The sequence below is a fragment of the Podarcis muralis genome, chromosome 6 (genome assembly GCF_964188315.1).
Source record: "Podarcis muralis chromosome 6, rPodMur119.hap1.1, whole genome shotgun sequence".
In the NCBI taxonomy this organism is placed as follows: Eukaryota; Metazoa; Chordata; class Lepidosauria; order Squamata; family Lacertidae; genus Podarcis; species Podarcis muralis.
Window position 1 is genome coordinate 31,100,667 of NC_135660.1, and position 17,603 is coordinate 31,118,269.

General features: G+C 42.0%; 1 protein-coding gene across 1 annotated transcript in view; it reads left to right on the plus strand.

Moving 5' to 3' along the window:
- Window positions 1-17,603, plus strand: part of EPHA4 (EPH receptor A4) — a 159,302-nt gene that overhangs the window by 96,572 nt on the left and 45,127 nt on the right. The window contains exons 6-7 of the mRNA XM_028731050.2: window positions 15,554-15,678; window positions 16,864-17,023. Of these exons, the coding sequence (XP_028586883.2) occupies window positions 15,554-15,678; window positions 16,864-17,023 (285 nt within the window). The remainder of the gene's footprint in view (window positions 1-15,553; window positions 15,679-16,863; window positions 17,024-17,603) is intronic.

Here is a 17,603-nt window from a genome sequence, read left to right on the forward strand (position 1 = left end):
ACTATCAGACATTTATAGTGTTTTTATGCCTCTCTCTTGAATACATTCCAAAGAGGGAAAATAGCAAACCAGGCCATATGTACATAGTTTATGCCTTTTGGCCATTATTAGTTCAGAACACTCCATATGGGAAAAAGGTCCTGTGCAAAACACACACTGCTTTGTTTTTTGTCCTTAAAGCCTTCCACTTGGATGTAATTATGTTCCATCATTGGATATTGTTATAAGAATGATTTCAGAGGGGAGAGGAATGGACAAAGCAGAATTAAATACACTTGACTATTTTATATTAAAATATATTGGTTTTATTCTTTATAGAGAGGAAAATCATTTCTGTTTTCACAGCATCCTGTTGGTTACATCTCTCACATACCTCTATGAGAAGAGATGGCAAGGACACAAATGCATTTCAGTCTTTGTGAAAATTTACTACACAATGTGAAATGTTTTCAGGGACAGTGTAGGTTGCATCCAATGTTAGTCGCACTAAGAGCAGATCATGAAGTCCATAAGTTATAAAGAAATGATCCTTTAGTTAACAAAGCATGCTTTTTGTATTATCTGTTCAGTTTATCAAGTTATATACGTAAGACATTTGCTTAACATGGCAATGAAAATCAGTCAACAAAAGACATAAACATAATGCCTGCGGGTGCCTTTTAGATTTTTATTGGTCAACTTTGATGAAAAGAAATGCAAGTTTCTGGTCCTCATTGTTACTGAGATACTGAACTGCTTTCAGAGTATGAAAAACAATTCTCTCTTTAAATCTTTTATTGATTGATAGACATTTTTCTTCCTAGACACAATGCCGTTTTAATCACACAGATGCAGAAATCAGTTGGAACCTGATAGTCTGCAGTAGTTGAACTTGAGATGGCCCTCCTGCTGATATAATTTGGGCTACCAGCATCTAACTTGATGAAGCTTGAATGGTGGCAGCAACTATTGAACATCGGCTGCTATATGGAAATCTTTCTTTACTGAGCCTTAATAAGTGTGGACTTACCTCAATTAACAGATTGTTTACTTTTTAAAAACAACAATTCTAAAGTGACAGTCCCAGTGAGAAAAGTATGTCATGCCCCAGATTGGTTAGAAATCTGGAGAAAGCTGATTTCTGTTGAAAACAATGGAACTTAAGTGTGCTTTTCCATTCATTTCAATGGGGCTTGGGTGTAACTAATTTTCTCTGGGTTACACCCATTGTGTGGATTAATGCTGTTCCACTGCAAATGATAATTGCCTCTTTGCAATTGTCCACAGTCCCTTGCATTTATCCTCTATGGTCCTCTGGCCTAAATGAGTTTCCCATCCGTAGCTCAGCGCTGAAAACGGATAGCTACATCTCAATTTTCTTGTGCGTCAAGATGCTGTATGCAAACCTGAATCAGTTTTTGTGTTCTGAATTGCCTCTCCTCTAATCTCTCAAGAAATCAGGGGTAAGGGAGTTGGGGAAAACCTTTGTGGGACAGCAGGGCTGACGAATTACCTTTAGAATTTCATAGTTGCTCTGCAGGGCATAGCTTCAGCAGCACACCGCCATCCTTCTCTCTCCTTGTGCTGCCATTGCTATGTTGAAAGTTTGAAAGGCTGCAATTATGCAAACAGTGAGGAAGGAAGGACCAAAAGAAGTCCTCTGAAGGTTGGAATGGGCACAAAGAGATATGGCTTCAATGGCAAATGGAAGACATGTGATTTTCTCTTCAAAAAGAAAGTGTTTGTTAAGAGTGATGAGTAGCAAAAGCCGTAAACTGCGAGACTCCGCAGGGTAGGCATTGTCTGGCATGTTTTGAGTCAAATACAGTCTGATCTTTACCCACTGCTGTAAATTGCTCACTTAGTCTACTTGCTTTCACATGTCACCAGCTTCCTTTAGGCATTAAGAGGATAAAATTTGCGGACGTGTCTGTTTCAATACGGAATGATACAGCCCTTGTAAATCAAGAGAGCTGTAAGAGGGGCATAAACATCTAGTTGGTGCATTTTATTGGAAGGGGAGAGAAAGCTCTTTTAAAGGCTTCAGCACTTGGAAAGCATTTTATTGACTGAGATGAGCTTTCTAAAAATAAAAATCAAGCCTTCCTTTCCCCTCTATTCTATTTTGTCCTTCAATCCCTTGCATCATAGGAACATTCTTTCTGAGCATCTCCTTAGTTTCAAGAACCTGAAGATACTTCTTTCTCTCTGAGAGCCATTGCAGAATCTGGCCAACAAGCCCCCAAAGCCAGTAGTTAATCCACATAATCTCTTTTACACCATCAGAGCTGGTGTCGACACATGGCACTCTTGGACAGCTGTGCTGCCTTAGATGATTAGTTCTGCAGAACTGCCATTTTAATGCCCCACAAAACACTGACATAGACTTTCTTTGAGGCATTGTGGGAAATTAAAATGAAGGCTGCAAGCCTCTGCAGTGGTAACTCGGGTTACATACACTTCAGGTTACATACGCTTCAGGTTACAGACTCCGCTAACCCAGAAATAGTACCTTGGGTTAAGAACTTTGCTTCAGGATGAGAACAGAAATTGTGCGGCGGCGGCATGGCAGCAGCGGGAGGCCCCATTAATTAAAGTGGTGCTTCAGGTTAAGAACAGTTTCAGGTTAAGAACGGACCTCCAGAACGAATTAAGTACGTAACCAGAGGTACCACTGTACTGCCATCAGGTAAGCTCAAGGGTATAGGAAGGGGTCCACTGCAGAGCACTTTTTTGGACAGGGGCTCAAATCTGCAGCTGGCCCTGAATACCAATGTGCTGAAATTGTGCAGCATGAGCCCCTTGGGAGGCTTGTGCGTAGTGGGGATACAGCATCCTTGCAAATCCTTTCCTCTTCTGCTTTGTTTTAATTTACATTTGGTTTTGCACTCATTTGCAGTTGAAGCTGCCAGTAACTTTTAAAGCGATCAGAATGTCTCTGGAACTGAATTTGGGCTTTGAAATGGATGCTGTAGAAGTAAAAGCGGTTCTTATGATGTTTTGGAGATTTATCTCCGATTGAATATTATTATCATTATTTTATATAGCATCATCAACATACCGTTGTGGTTTATGGTGAACATCTCCCTGCCCCAGTCCACATTCTGATACTGGGTCCTATTACAGGTCTATGGGCAGTTAAGGACAAGAGGGTGTTCAAGAAAGCACAAGGCTTTTGGTGGTGTCATGGAACACAGTGCACCCGCTTTGAAATGAAGTGGACTTGAGTACACATGTACAGGATTCATCTGTGAGGGCATAAAGATAGATGGGATAAAGAAGGGAAGAAGTTGTTTTAGCTGGAGATGGGACTGGATGGAAGAAAGTGTAGGAGCTTAGACCATCTGTAGCCCTCTAGATATTGTTGGCCTACAACCCACCCCTAACCATTGACCTTGCTGGCTAGGACTGATGGGACAGTAATAAGAATAGCTTTCTCCTCCTTGATCAAAGCAAGAACATTTTGATAGAGGATTTTTTGAACAAAGGCAAAATGATTGAGTTGTGACAAGGGAAGTCTACAGGGACAGCTGCGAAAAAGCATGAAGCATGAAACAAAAACTATACAGTGAGAGATGCCAAAGCTTGATTGTTTTTCTGAGGGAACTCAGAGGAAGAGGAAGATTTCCCCAATAATACATCTGAACAATTTTTTCCTGATTATATATCTATTGACCATTTGTTCTAGAGGAAGCTGCCTTCAATTCTTTTAGAAGATGTGTGTCACTTTAATTGTAAGTAATGGCTGCTTTGCCCTTACCCAGAACTAATTTAGAATATATCAGTCTTGTTATTGTTAAAAGAGAGACAGAGAAAATTAGACTAAAATAAAACACTCAAAAATTGGCTCTCCAAAGTATCATAATAGATAAACATACTGTTCTCTTATAAGACAGAAAGCACAAAACCTGTGGTTTATTTATTTATTCAATTTATTAAACACATCTTTTACCTTGTACCTCAGCCAACAAGGCTCCCAAAGTGGTTTTCATGATTAGAACAATAACATATTATTAAGACCAGCCTTTGTGAACCTGGTGCCTTCCAGATATTTTGGACTACAATTCCCATCAGCCCCACGACATTGGGTCCATCTAGTTTAGTACAGTACTGTCTATGCCAGGGTTCCCCAAACTTGAGTCTCCAGCTGGTTTTGGACTACAATCCCCATCATCCCTGACCACTAGTCCTGCTAGCTAAGGATGATGGGAGTTGTAGTCTGACAACAGCTGGAGACGCAACTTATGGGAAACCCTGGTCTACACTGACAGGCAGTTGCTTTCCAGAAACCATTCTGCATCACGTGCTGAAAATCAGCCTGGAGCAATCTGATCGCTGTGTTGAATTGACAATCAAACCAGAACCCTTTCCTGATCCTCATTATAATCAGCCCTGAGAAAATGAAATTCAAAAGAGCTCTAAAAATCATGGTCGAAATTATTTTACAATAACATTGACCCTTACCCCACAACAGGAATCCCAAATCTTGCTGGCAGCTTTCTCTTCTCGTGTATTGCCATTTAGAATATCAAACAGTGCAACTCCCCCCCCCCCCCATTCAAAACACAGAGTTGGAATCCAAAGGTGAGTAAATGCTGGGTGAACCGAAATAAATGGGGAACTTGTAATTTAAGCTGCTGCTGACACCCTAAGTAGGACTTTAATTTTGTGCTTGCACATTTCAAGGCTCAAAGACCCTTCTCCAGTTTCTGACTCTGCTTTCAGCTGACCTCCTTTTATTTTTACAACCAGGCAGTGCACAGAATGAAGTTCTCTCCCCTCATCTGTGCTTCACATGGTTTATAATTTGCTGCCATAGAAAGTACAGGTTTCAGATGAAGGAGAATGGACTCTATCCAATTACAGAGCCATTTACAGGTAAAAAGTTGTGGGTGGTAAACTGAAAGAGGCTTGAGCAACATTGCCTCCCACTCCCCTTCCGACCTTTCGCTCTTTATGGCAGTCCCTCAAGTGAAGAACAGGTTTGCAGTTCATTAGCCGGCCAGAATGGCGTAGATTCGTTCGCAGCCCCCACCTCTTGTATAAGAGTTTTCAGGGCGAACAAAAGTATCCATAGCTTTCAGTCGTAACAAAGAGCACTCAAATTAACACCATCAAAACATTACGTGGCACAACAGAAAAAGCTAACTTTATGCATTCTAGGAACCACATTGCTGAAATTTATATTTAATCAAATTACCAACCATACACACACCAGCTTTCTTTTCACACCTTGTATTTTTGTGGCGTTTATTCCAATGTCAGTTTTGTTTATCCAAGCTTAGAGGTGGGCTTCAATGACTCCCTATAATTCATTTTACTTATTTCTAGGGAATTATGATTAGTTATGATTTAGAAATGGCAGCAGATGAATGGGGACCATGTCCTAGCTATGTAAATAGCTTTCCTCCTTACTACTAAAAGCACTTGTAACAATATGGGGAAGTAAAACCTTACATTACTACTTACCCATTTCTCCAGACACCTTAACAGCTATAAAGGGGTGGTAGGGTAGGGGAATTTTCATGGTGTGACACCCAACATTAGTCATAATAGTACACTCACTAAAATACATGGACCAGGCCTTTTATTTCAGTGGGTCTGTTCTGAGTGTGTCTAACCTCAGTTAGACACGGGACGCGGGTGGTGCTGTGTGTTAAAGCCTCAGCGCCTAGGACTTGCCGATCGAAAGGTCGGCGGTTCGAATCCCCGCGGCGGGGTGCGCTCCCGTTACTCGGTCCCAGCGCCTGCCAACCTAGCAGTTCGAAAGCACCCCCGGGTGCAAGTAGATAAATAGGGACCGCTTACTAGCGGGAAGGACTAGCGGGAAGGTAAACGGCGTTCCGTGTGCTGCGCTGGCTCGCCAGATGCAGATTGTCATGCTGGCCACGTGACCCGGAAGTGTCTGCGGACAGCGCTGGCCCCCGGCCTCTTGAGTGAGATGGACGCACAACCCTAGAGTCTGGCAAGACTGGCCCGTACGGGCAGGGGTACCTTTACCTTTACCTTAACCTCAGTTTTTACCCGTTGTCCACATACTGTAGAGCAGGGATGGGGGAAACCTCAGGCTCGGGGGCCCAAATGCAGCCCATCCAGACTCTCTCTCTGGCCCTCGGGACTCTCTCCAAGCCACACATCTACTTAAACCACTGCTTTGCAGTGCCTGTAATGTGGCATTGAACTCATTGCATAAAGCCTTTTGCTTGCCTGCATGGGGCGTAGAGAGGGGTGTGTGTAGAAACTAGTTTACTGTACAAAGATAAAATTCATATGTATTGTTCCTCCTCCTTGTCCCTTGCCTCCACCGCTGGACGGTTGCCCAGAAGACAATGTGGGCATCAGGACGAAGCACGTTTCCTAGTCCCACTGTTGAAGTACCAAACAGTAACCTTCTAAGAGTTCACAGCATGGCTTTAATTCATCTGAATCCGTTCTTGCACCATTTCCCTCTTGACATAGGCAACCAGGAAATAAAATGTATTCTGTTGAATGGGGTCATCCATTCATGTCTTTCTTCCTCCTCTACATTTATTTCTTTACCACTGTTGGGTTCACCTTAAGGACCATTATGTATGCCATATAAATGCTAGCTGTTCCTATCAACATTGCTTCCTTCTGTCAGTTCTTAACCTGCCAATGTAATGGCTGTGGGAAAGCAAGAACTTCTCACTCTCTTCTTTGGGTTTTCTACCATGCTCTTCCACAGTTACGATTTAATGAGAGTGCATCAGAAAGGAGTGAAGAATTTTGAGAGAACTGTCCTGGAGACTTATGTAATTCAGAATTTAATCAACTAGAACAGTAAAGGAACTAGGGCATGATTCAATCCCACCCACTGCCCACTCCCTGCCTAAGCAAAGCCTCATATTTTGGTCCAAGAGAATGTCTCATCTTTGTGTACAATGGATTGGCAGTCGCTCCAGCTGTGAGAGATGCAGTTTAATGGTCTGCAGAGCTAATAAAATTTAAAATCCAGCAATCATTCTCTTTAACTGTAAATTGGAGGCGTGGATCTGCTACAGTTATCTTCTGTGTTTAATGGAGGTAGAATAAAATACTGCTGGCAAATCTGGATGGCTTGAAAGCAATGCTGGCGTTAAAGCAAAAGCCATAGTGTGCATGGTTAGAGAAATAGCACCTTCTGATGTTTGCCCATAAGTCAAAGAGGTAAGTTTTTAAAATAGTATTTGGGTTGCTGTTGATGTGCTAGACCTGCCGCTAATCATATTAGTCTGTTCCGCATGTAGGATCACTATAGTACATTACATCCAAATCTGAAACTTAGCAGTCCTGGTCTTTCCTTAAAAGGGAACAGCCCACACTCTTATTACAACATTGTGTAGTGTGTTTTCAACACTATGGCTACATTCACATGGCAGTTTATTCCATTTCCTTGATGTTTCCTTAACTGCTGATTTCTGCGTTATATTTGAGCTTTCATGTGATGTAAAAGCCACTGATGAAATATAGCACATTCTTAGCATTTATTTCTGTGCTTTTTTAGTCCAGAAAAAAATCCATTTGCAGCCCCTTTAATCTGGAAAATCACAGGAGTAAAGTGGATAAATTTAGGGTGGTATACTGTCAATACAAGGACACGGGTGGCGCTGTGGGTTAAACCACAAAGCCTAGGGCTTGCTGATCAGAAGTTCGGCGGTTCGAATCCTCGCGACGGGATGAGCTCCCATTGCTCGGTCCCTGCTCCTGCCAACCTAGCAGTTCGAAAGCACATCAAAGTGCAAGTAGATAAATAGGTACCGCTCCAGCGGGAAGGTAAACAGTGTTTCAGTGCGCTGCTCTGGTTCACCAGAAGCGGCTAGTCATGCTGGCCACATGACCCGGAAGCTGTTCGCCGGCTCCCTCAGCCAATAAAGTGAGATGAGCGCTGCAACCCCAGAGTCGTCCGTGACTGGGTCTAATGGTCAGGGGTCCCTTTACCCTTTACCTTTACTGTCAATACAGGTTTTCCCTGCCATTTTCAGAAACACATATGCACAGAAAGGGTAGGGGAGTAGCAAAGTTGTCCAATGACATTCATTTTTGTGTCGCGCCACACCTACTGGTGTGAATCGAATTCAGCTCAACATGCCACTATATAGCATGTCCAGCAGTGTGAAAAGAACATGAGAAAATGGAACAGAAGCACTAGCATTACAATCAGGCAAACTACCGCAATATTCCCCATGTCTGAATGGCACCCTGTGTTTGGCAGCTTAACAAACCACTACAGAAAGTATGTCTAAATGAAGTAGGGTGGATAATGCCATCTTCTTCCACACTTGTGGCTTTGATATGAAATGCATGATGCACCTTAGAACATGGACAGACAGCAATTTATGTAGTTCTCAGCAAAGCATTGACACAACTTGTGCTGGGATTCTTCTACTGTACTTTTGCCTCTTAAGAAGCTCAGATGTCCATGGCTGTTTCCCAGTCCAGTTTCTGAAGTTCTTTCTCCTTATCCTAAGGTTATTTATTATCCCATGCCTTTCAAATTAGTATAGGCTGCACAATTTATCAAAGCTGGCGTTCTATTTATGGTGGATCAAGTTCTGGTCTTTGTTGCAACTGCATGGGGCCCAGCAGTCTCCCAGCTTCCCAGGTTAGAGAGCCACTGGCTAATTCCAAATTGAACAAATTGCTTATAGCATTTCTTCAAATGTTTTGCAGTGCTAACTCCAACCACCCGTGTTATGTTAATCACTGTCATTCAAGCGTTTGGGAATGTTTCTTTTCTTTTGCTTCTTCTTTTTTTTGTAAGTGGCTGAAACATTCAGACAGATTTTTATAAATTACCTTCTTACTGAAAGACTTGTTTTCCTGTTTGTTTAAAACTGGCATTCATACATACAGGAAACATACACATTGCTTCCTGCCATGTTTCTGTTGGCAAGTATTAAGTTATCTTTGTCAGGACGTGCCAACAGGCTTTCTTAGCAAGCAAGCAGAAATAAAACAAGTAGTCCTCAGACTAAACAGATGCCTCGCTTGAGTGGTACTGCAGGCCCCCCCGCCTCATCAAGAGCTTCCTTCCTAAAGAAAACAAGGAGGATTTGCCAATCTCTGCTTTGTAACTTTGTAGTGGTCAAATAAAATCTATGGGCATGATCCAGTCATAGTTAAAGCTCTTAGACTATGCACACTTAACATGGGAAAAGTTCCATTGGAAACAGTGCAGCTTAACTTTGGAATAAGTATGCCTTGAACTGGGCTGCATGTCTCATTGATTTCCGTGAAAGAAATTTACACGTGTTCTCACATATGTGTCCTACTCTCTCACCGAGATCAAGGGAATAAACCTTTGGCTGGATATTGCAGCTGTCAGAGTTCCAGATTTTAAAGTTGCTTCATGTTGGCATGATGATCTGAATTTTGTCTTTCAAGAAATGACTTTGGAGGCAGAGGAGAAGAATGATAAAGATTTTGTCATTATACTTTTACAGAGTAAGGTAGTGTTTAAACTTTAAAACCACTATCGTCCTCAACTGTAGCTTGCATTTTAAACTCACTTAGTTATAAGAAACGTCTGTACAGAGCAGCAGCACTGGGGTATGTGATACAGTGGGACCTCTAGATGCGAACTGGATCCGTTCCGGAGCCCTGTCCGCATCTAGAAGCAAACGTAACCAGTGACGGCATGTCTGCACACGTGCGCATCGCTTTTCGCCGCTTCTGCGCATGCGCGTGATGTAATTTTGAGCATCTGCGCATGCGCAAGCGGCAAAAACCGGAAGTAATGCACTCCGTTAATTCCGGATTGCCCGGAGCGCAACTCGAACGCGCTCATCCCGAAGCACATTCAACCTGAAGTATGACTGTATTTAATTGCTTCCTATGCTCTTGTGTTTCACTGTAGCTCTGCAATTGGCCACACTGTCTTTTCAGATGGCCAGTGCACACCCAGTTTGCTGTGTGACTATGCCCATACCTGAAAATGAGGAACATACCCTCAGTAAACTTGGAAGTCATAAGAGTTTTGCTGAATGCAAAAGCTCCAGCACCAAGCTGACTTGCAAATATTATTTTTAAATAGTTCTTTTCTCAACTGAGAAAGGAGTATTTATCCTAGTTTAGCATATCAGCTTTCTTTAAAGTAATTAATAATGAAGCAGGCTTTTAGCATCCCTCAAACAAGGTAAAACTCTTAATCACAGTAGTATCATTACTGCTTTCAAGCATTTAATTTTGATCCTTGACAACATGTTGAAGCCATCAAGCATGGTTATGTTCCCCTTAAGGATGAAAGAAGAAACTGAATTAATTTGATGTGAAATATATATATCTGCAGTGATCCACTTTTAGTTGTGCACAAAGATTACTGTGTAGTGCTATCCCGATCTTCAGGATTCTCATTTTCATTGGTTTCCTGCAGACCAAAGACTTTTCACTTACCGGTAGTTGATTTCTTCTTGTTACTTTCTTCTACTCTGAATCAGTCATGAAATAGTGGCACCTGAACTCTACCATATTTAGCAAGTGCCAAAGGCCTGCTGCAATAACTCAGCATTTGCTAGCCTAAGGAAATTGCTTTATTATGCTGTTTGGGCAAAGTTTTGTTCCAAGTCTGCTGTCCTATTCTTTGTTTGTAGGCCACAAGCACGGAACAGCAGCAATAAAACTACTGGTAGGTGTTTAATGGTAGAGTACTGAGGAAGTAGATAAAAGAAAATTGCTCCATTCACAACAGTAGGGAGCAAGTCTTTTTGAGTGAGGAGGGGCAAGATAGTGAACTACCGAGTTTGGGCCTGCATAAAGTTACACAGCCATTTACTCAGGGACAGTTTCCTCTTCATTCCACTCCCAGAGCATACCGAATTCACCAAGAAACATGTTATCTGCATGAATGAACATAAAATGAATAACATACCACCTATGAAATAAATATATAAGATGCATATCCCCGATAATAAGTATATAAGATGCGTATTCCTGGTTGGCAACTAGCTTTCTTGAATGCACACTTCAGGAAAAAAGTGAGGGGCACGTCTCTGGATTCTTGGGTTGTGCTTCGAGCCCCAAAACCCATCCCGAATGGAAATAAAGACACAGTGGAGGCAGAAAATGTTAATGGGCAAATTTTGGCCACAAATTTATTAAAATACACAAACGTGACTAGTATTGGCTTAGGCATTGGTATCAAACTATATCTGGCTCCTGCCCCACCCTGCAGGAAGCCTGGAAGGGTAAACAACCAGCAGGGGGATCTCCATCAGTGTATATTGACTGGTGCTCACCCTTGGGGTTCCTGGGGGTCCTGGCATGGCCCTAGCCCCTCTCCAGGCTTTGGACGAGATCCAGACCCCCGGATTCTTTTAACGGAACACCCTATTCATTGGAGGGCCACACCTCCCCTCCCCACATTCCTCTAAACCAATGCCTAACCGCCAAACCTTACAAAGTTGTGACGGTTGCTAAGAGGTAGGCAAAAACCAAGTGGCCACAGCCAATCTGCCACATTGGAAAAAATTCCTACCTGGCCCCCATTCCAAAACAGGCGACCAACTGAAGTCCAAAGCAAGGCCAAACACGACCTAATTAACGGGTGGGTGGGCAGGTGTTCGGCAACGCGAAGCAAAAGGAGGTCCTTACGTCGTGCTGCCAAATAGATACCCCCACCCCCACCCTTGCCACACTGCTGATTGGTTAAAGGCTATTGGCATAACTGTGGCATCACTGGCTTGGAGCAGGGCAAGCCCCACCCACAAGCCGGTTGGGGAAGAGTTTCAGGGCCGAGCACAACATGGACCCTCTGTTAGCAGGATCCAACTTATAGCATAAAAAGCATAGAAGGGAATATAGTTTCCACTTGCCTTTAATCCAAGGTTGCCAAGGTTTGTACAACAACCCCATGAGGTAGATAAGTTGAGACACAGTGACTGACCCCGGGTCATCTGATGAGCTTCGTTCTAATCACTCTAACAACTATCCTACACTGATTCTGTACACAACAGCTGCTTTATATTGATGCAACAATTAGGGGACTCTTAGCTAGCATCTATTTTGTTAAGCTTTAGGTGCTGACTAAAAACAGCAAGTTCTGCTTCTGTTGAGAAGGATGCTTAGAAGAGTGGTGCCCTAGCTGTCACTCCACCCTTTTCTATCAGTATTTTTAACACAGGTATGAAACTTTGGGTCATAGATTTCAGCAGATCACTTCAGCGTCTGTTGTACAGTGATACTTTCTGTTTCCAAATATGTGTGACTGGAAAAAAGGAAAGGAAGACACCTCCCTCCCCCACTTCAAGAAAGAGCATCCTCTTAAAGATAGACCGAATCAGAGCTGTTGAAAAATTATTTATGAAAGAATGATTCAGCTGCTCTTGAAGACTCACTCATTAATGAAGGGATTCGGCTTTCTGGTTGGACTGTCACTAATCTGCTTTTACTGTAGACGGTGGTGGTAACTTATCCTGATTTCCTTCCTTGACTTTTGATGCCACTGCAGAGGGGGAGAGAAAAGAAAAGAAGAACTTATCCTTGAAAAAAGTCTCCTTTGACTTAAAGGTTTTACACAAATATCAAGCCAGGACAGTTGCTTCTGACTGCATTGGGTACCTTCTATAAATAACTTGATAGCACCCCTTTGAACGAAACCTCCCTGTTTCTGTTATTCAGTATATCTTCATGCACATGAGACTCTGGGTGAGGAACAAACAGACAGATGGGTAGACGTGTTGAGGGAGGCAGGAGCAGAGCTCCAGAGTCATTTCTAACAGAGATGCCAAACTGTCAAGCAGTAGATCAAGAAACAGTCTTCCTGACAGACGCAATTCAGCCCAGAGAGTTCCTTTGTGACTATATGTGTGGTGCCTGCTACTTCGTTTTCCTCCCATCAGACCTGTCTGATATGGTCAAGTAGTTTTGAAGCTTTCATGTCCGGTTTTCTTTTTGCTGTTGCTGTTTCATGTGACATTTATCTATTTAGTTATTTAAAACAATTCTCAATGAGGTCCTTTTAAAGATATTAAAATCTTCAATGATAGCTATATTCCCCCCCCCCCCAATAAGACGTGGCTATTTCTTTGGGGTTTTTTCCCCCCTGTATGGGATGGAATTATGATTTCACTCTGAAAGGTCTCCATAGATCTTCACCCTGCAGTTGTTGTTGGTTCTTGTTGTTTTGAAACACCTGCATATTTCTAGGGTTTTAGGGACAAAGGAGGGAATATATTCAGTTTTGGAAGCTGCCTAATCTCTGTCTCTACAGAACAGCTTTTTGCAGATAAGATTTTTTTTAAAATTTCCCTGAATGCCCCCTTTTCTTCCCCAGAGACCCCCATCATTTGTACCGGTGCTTGTCAGTTGTGGCAGGATTTGATAACAGCTGGCTAGAGATGTGACCACACAGTAACAGAACAGGAAAGAGTGGGCAGCCTGCATCGTAAATCTTCAGGAAGCCCATTCCTCCAACAGAACTACGAATCTGTTACTGTCATTGTCAAAGGGGAAAGGCATTGTCCCCTGGCCTGTTAAACATCTCAAGTCCGGGCACCAATGATGCTGTACGGTAAACAACCAGGAACATCTATTGAGATGTTTCTCATTTATCCCATTGTTTGTTTTATCTTAGCTCTCCGCATTGCATTCAAAAATGTAATTCTAAAGAAGCGTAGACTTTTATTCATTTTATAGTTTTATAGTTGAATTGTCAAAAAAGCCTATTGACCTTTTTTATTTTTTGCTCTCCAGTGAAATCAAACTTTACTCAAATCAAGCTCTCTCTAGTTATTGGCTGTGTTGCAGGGTGACCAGTGCCCATGGAGCGCCCTTCCCCTCATTCTCACTTGCACCTCTTTAGGTAGCTGGCAATGATGAATGCATGTTTGTGTGGACAATTCCTTTTATTTAGATTGCTAGCAGCTTATTGCATGACTCAGTTTGATACCTATCTGATCTTGTGGATCAGGAAAACCTATTTGTTTACTTAGCTAATAACAAATAAAAGCAAAAGGTTGTATCCAGCTAAGTTCTACTCGGCGTAGATTAAATGAATTAATCTAAGTTAGTCATGCTCCTTAACTTCAATGAGTCTGCACTGAGCAGGGTTAGCATTGGAATCAACCCAAAGTTGTATGTTCATCAGTAAGCCTAGCGAAGGGTCAAGTGTGAAAACAATAAACATGAGAGAACATTCATAGGAGACCAGAAGGTCACACAGTCAAATCCTAAAAGCAAGAATGGAGAAAATCTGCTAGAGTGTCTAGCCTATTCTGTGATCATTTACAGTCAGATTCACAATTCTACATTGTGAGTCTTCTTGGAAAGTTTTCAAGTGAAGCAAGAGCGGTATAGTTTATTAGTCAGATATCTGCTTTCAATCTCTGTAGTTCCAATTAAGGCTGAGAGGAGGGGAATCTGTGATTTTGAGCTGTTTCTAGTCAGTGTAGACAGTACTGAACCTGGCTAGGTGGTCCCATGGCTTGACTCGGTATAAAGCAGCTTTACATGTTCAAAGAAAAGTCCTGTGTTAGGCCATAGAGCTTGCTCTTTAACCTCCAGGAATCGGTAGTATATAGGCTCTAGCTCAGTTGGTTAGAGCATGGTGCTGATAATACCAAGGTTGCAAGCTTAATCTCCATCCAGGACAGCTCCATATTCCAACTCTACAATTCTATATTATGAAAATGCCCTCTCGCCAACCACCTGAACTCAGTTAATGGCGGCTACCTGAGAAGGACCTCATTGAAGACTGTAACACACAGGAAGGTTAAAATGGGAGGACAAAGTCCTCCAGGCCCTGTCCTACTCCTAACATCATGTAGGTTTTGCAGTACCCAGAGGATATCTTTCTCCCATACCTTTCCAGGTGTTAAAGGTTCCCATTGAGCTCCTTTTCAGGTCCCACTATCCAAGTGTTTCCTCAGTCGCAACTCCTGCTTGCTTCATGCCACTTTTTCAAATTGCCTGAAAGTGACAGGAAGGTTCATGGAGAGGGAGGGGTGTGAGAGAGAGAGCAATTAAATTGATCAATTTAGGATTGGCCCAGGTTCTGGATGGGGCCCGAGTCCAATCCTAAATTAATCTAGGAGAACTAATCCAATAAATTAGGTGGCCAATCCTTCTTCTTTGAACTCTACCTCACTAACGATTGTTGCTTAATTTTTATGTAGCATGGTAGCTTAAACTTTATTGTATGTAGCCAGAGATGCTTTTTGCTGGTTTCAGTGTGGTACAAATGTACCAACAGACCTGATGGATGAATGAATGCATGCTACTGATGTCATCAAAGAACATTTCATTACTGCGCCTTGCCAGGGTAGCTTGAAAGACCTAATCAGGGGTCTGAGTCCTAAAAGAATGAAAGGTGGGCACAGAGCCATCAGACCAGTGTGATGGGAAAGGAGGAGGCTCCTCACAGGCTATATGGTACAATTTACTGCATGGACAGTTTTTTAATAGTCTTCCCGTGGAGCCAACATGCCTAAGGCTAGGCCTGTGTTGAGTTGCTTTGGTGAGTGTGTCCAAGGGATCTTATATTGCATTTGTGCAAAAGACAAAACAGCCAGCCTCCTCCAATACTTAGGGCTCTTCTGGGAGCCATTGTATAACATTTCCCTCCTTTCTCTCTTGGCAGCTCCATCTCAAATTGCTTTGATCCAAGCTAAAGAAATAACGAGGCACAGTGTGGCACTGGCTTGGCTGGAACCTGACAGGCCGAATGGAGTCATCTTGGAATATGAAGTCAAATATTATGAAAAGGTATTAATTCATCCTGGAGAGATGACTTTTTCTTCCATTATGTTGGATGCCAGGGCCAAATAGGTTTACCTTTGTCATTGTGTAAATGGTCATTATCAGCAACAAGTTTGTTTGCCTATAAAATCATATCCAGTTTGACATTTCATACATTTTAGCAGTTGTACTGAATAACATCTTGCACTCCCTCCCCCCTTTGCTCTGTAGTACTGGTGTCATTTTGTATTTTCCCTCACCGTAGGAACTATCTGATTCCAGTGGGGCTATTTATAATGAGAATCAATAGAGCAGAGAAGTAGTGCAACATTAGCCTTACAACAGAGACAGATGTGTAATAATGAAGTATATAGCACAGTAATAATAATGAGCTCTGTATGAGCTGATAGCTTTTGCCCAGAATGATGGTGGCGGTTTGATAGATTTTAATAGAAAATAAAGGAAAGGAAATTACTTTCTTCACCTCCTTCAAGTTATATGGAGACATTTCTACAAATAATTTGTTCCTCCCCCAGTTCAGATCTATGGAAAGAGCTATTTCCTCTCAAGGTTCTCTGCAAAATGAACAATTACTTTCTCTCTCTCTCTCCCTCTCCCCCACCCCCTTCACCTTATTTGCTTTTCTAATAATGCCCAAAATGAGTTGTAGATTTTTATTGGAACAAGATTATAGCATTTTTTCCTGACACATTTTCCAAACAGAAAAAAAAAAAAAAACAGAATCCACTTTTAAGGAGAGGGGGAGCAAAGGAGGAAGGGGAGAGAAGAGTGCTTGGCAGGCATTTCTCACAGTTATAAACTGGAAGGGGTAGAAGAGAAAGAACTGTGCATGGACAATAAAGTTCTATTTGTTCATCAGAAGGATTGTGATTACAATCTCGGATGTTTTCCAAAAAACATATTCACTTGCCTTTTTTTAAAAAAAGCAAAGCAAAGCAGTGATTAACTGACTATCAGTTAATCACTCCTCGATCACTCCTTTGACTTCAGCCAAAGAAGAATGATAAAATGTACAATTCTGCCAATCTCTCATATCACTGAAGATAACCAAAAAAGAAAAGTTTCCAGTGCTCCTTTGAAACTTCTGTCCCTGTTAGTAACATCCTTATCACAGATTAGGCAACTGGTAAAGTTCCAGAGTTCACAGAGCACTGTTTATTTGCTCTCCTTTCTGTCTTTTTCCCTTGGTAGGACCAAAATGAACGCAGCTATCGCATTGTGAAAACGGCTGCCAGAAACACTGATATCAAGGGCTTGAATCCGTTGACTTCATACGTCTTCCATGTGAGAGCAAGGACAGCAGCTGGCTATGGAGACTTCAGTGGACCCTTTGAGTTCACAACCAACACTGGTAGGTAATAATAACACATCTCTCACTGGTATAATCCTGGGCATCCTTTCTCCTCCTGTCACCATTTTGAAACAGCGCTGCATTTAACTTAATTGAATACAAATGAATGGGTTTCTTGTTGGTTCAGAATCTCTTTGAAGTGCTTGGCCTTGATCAGGCGTCTAAACGTGCCAGATCACAGACTTTTCTTTCCATGGCTTCTTCTCAGATTGGAAATGGAGGAAATTGCCCCCCAAAAGAGATGCAAAAGAATCCTGTCTCCCCAGGCTTAAAAAACATACACCCTTAGATCATACTATGTTATGATTTACGGCCTGTTAGAGGAGTGCGGTAGGATTTGTCCTTTTTATAGTTATTGTTAGATGCACACATTTTAAATGTGTTATTTATTCTGTGTATTTGGTTTTAAATGATTAGCAAGGTGTTTGGTATTTTATATATTTTGTAACTTTTTCTTGGAAAGTATGGACTAAATACAATCATCATCATCATGCAAATACTATGACAGGGATCAAGCAGGTCCTGCTAAGTAGCAAAATCATCACAACATCCTTAGACTCTAATAGATCAAAATTTTCCT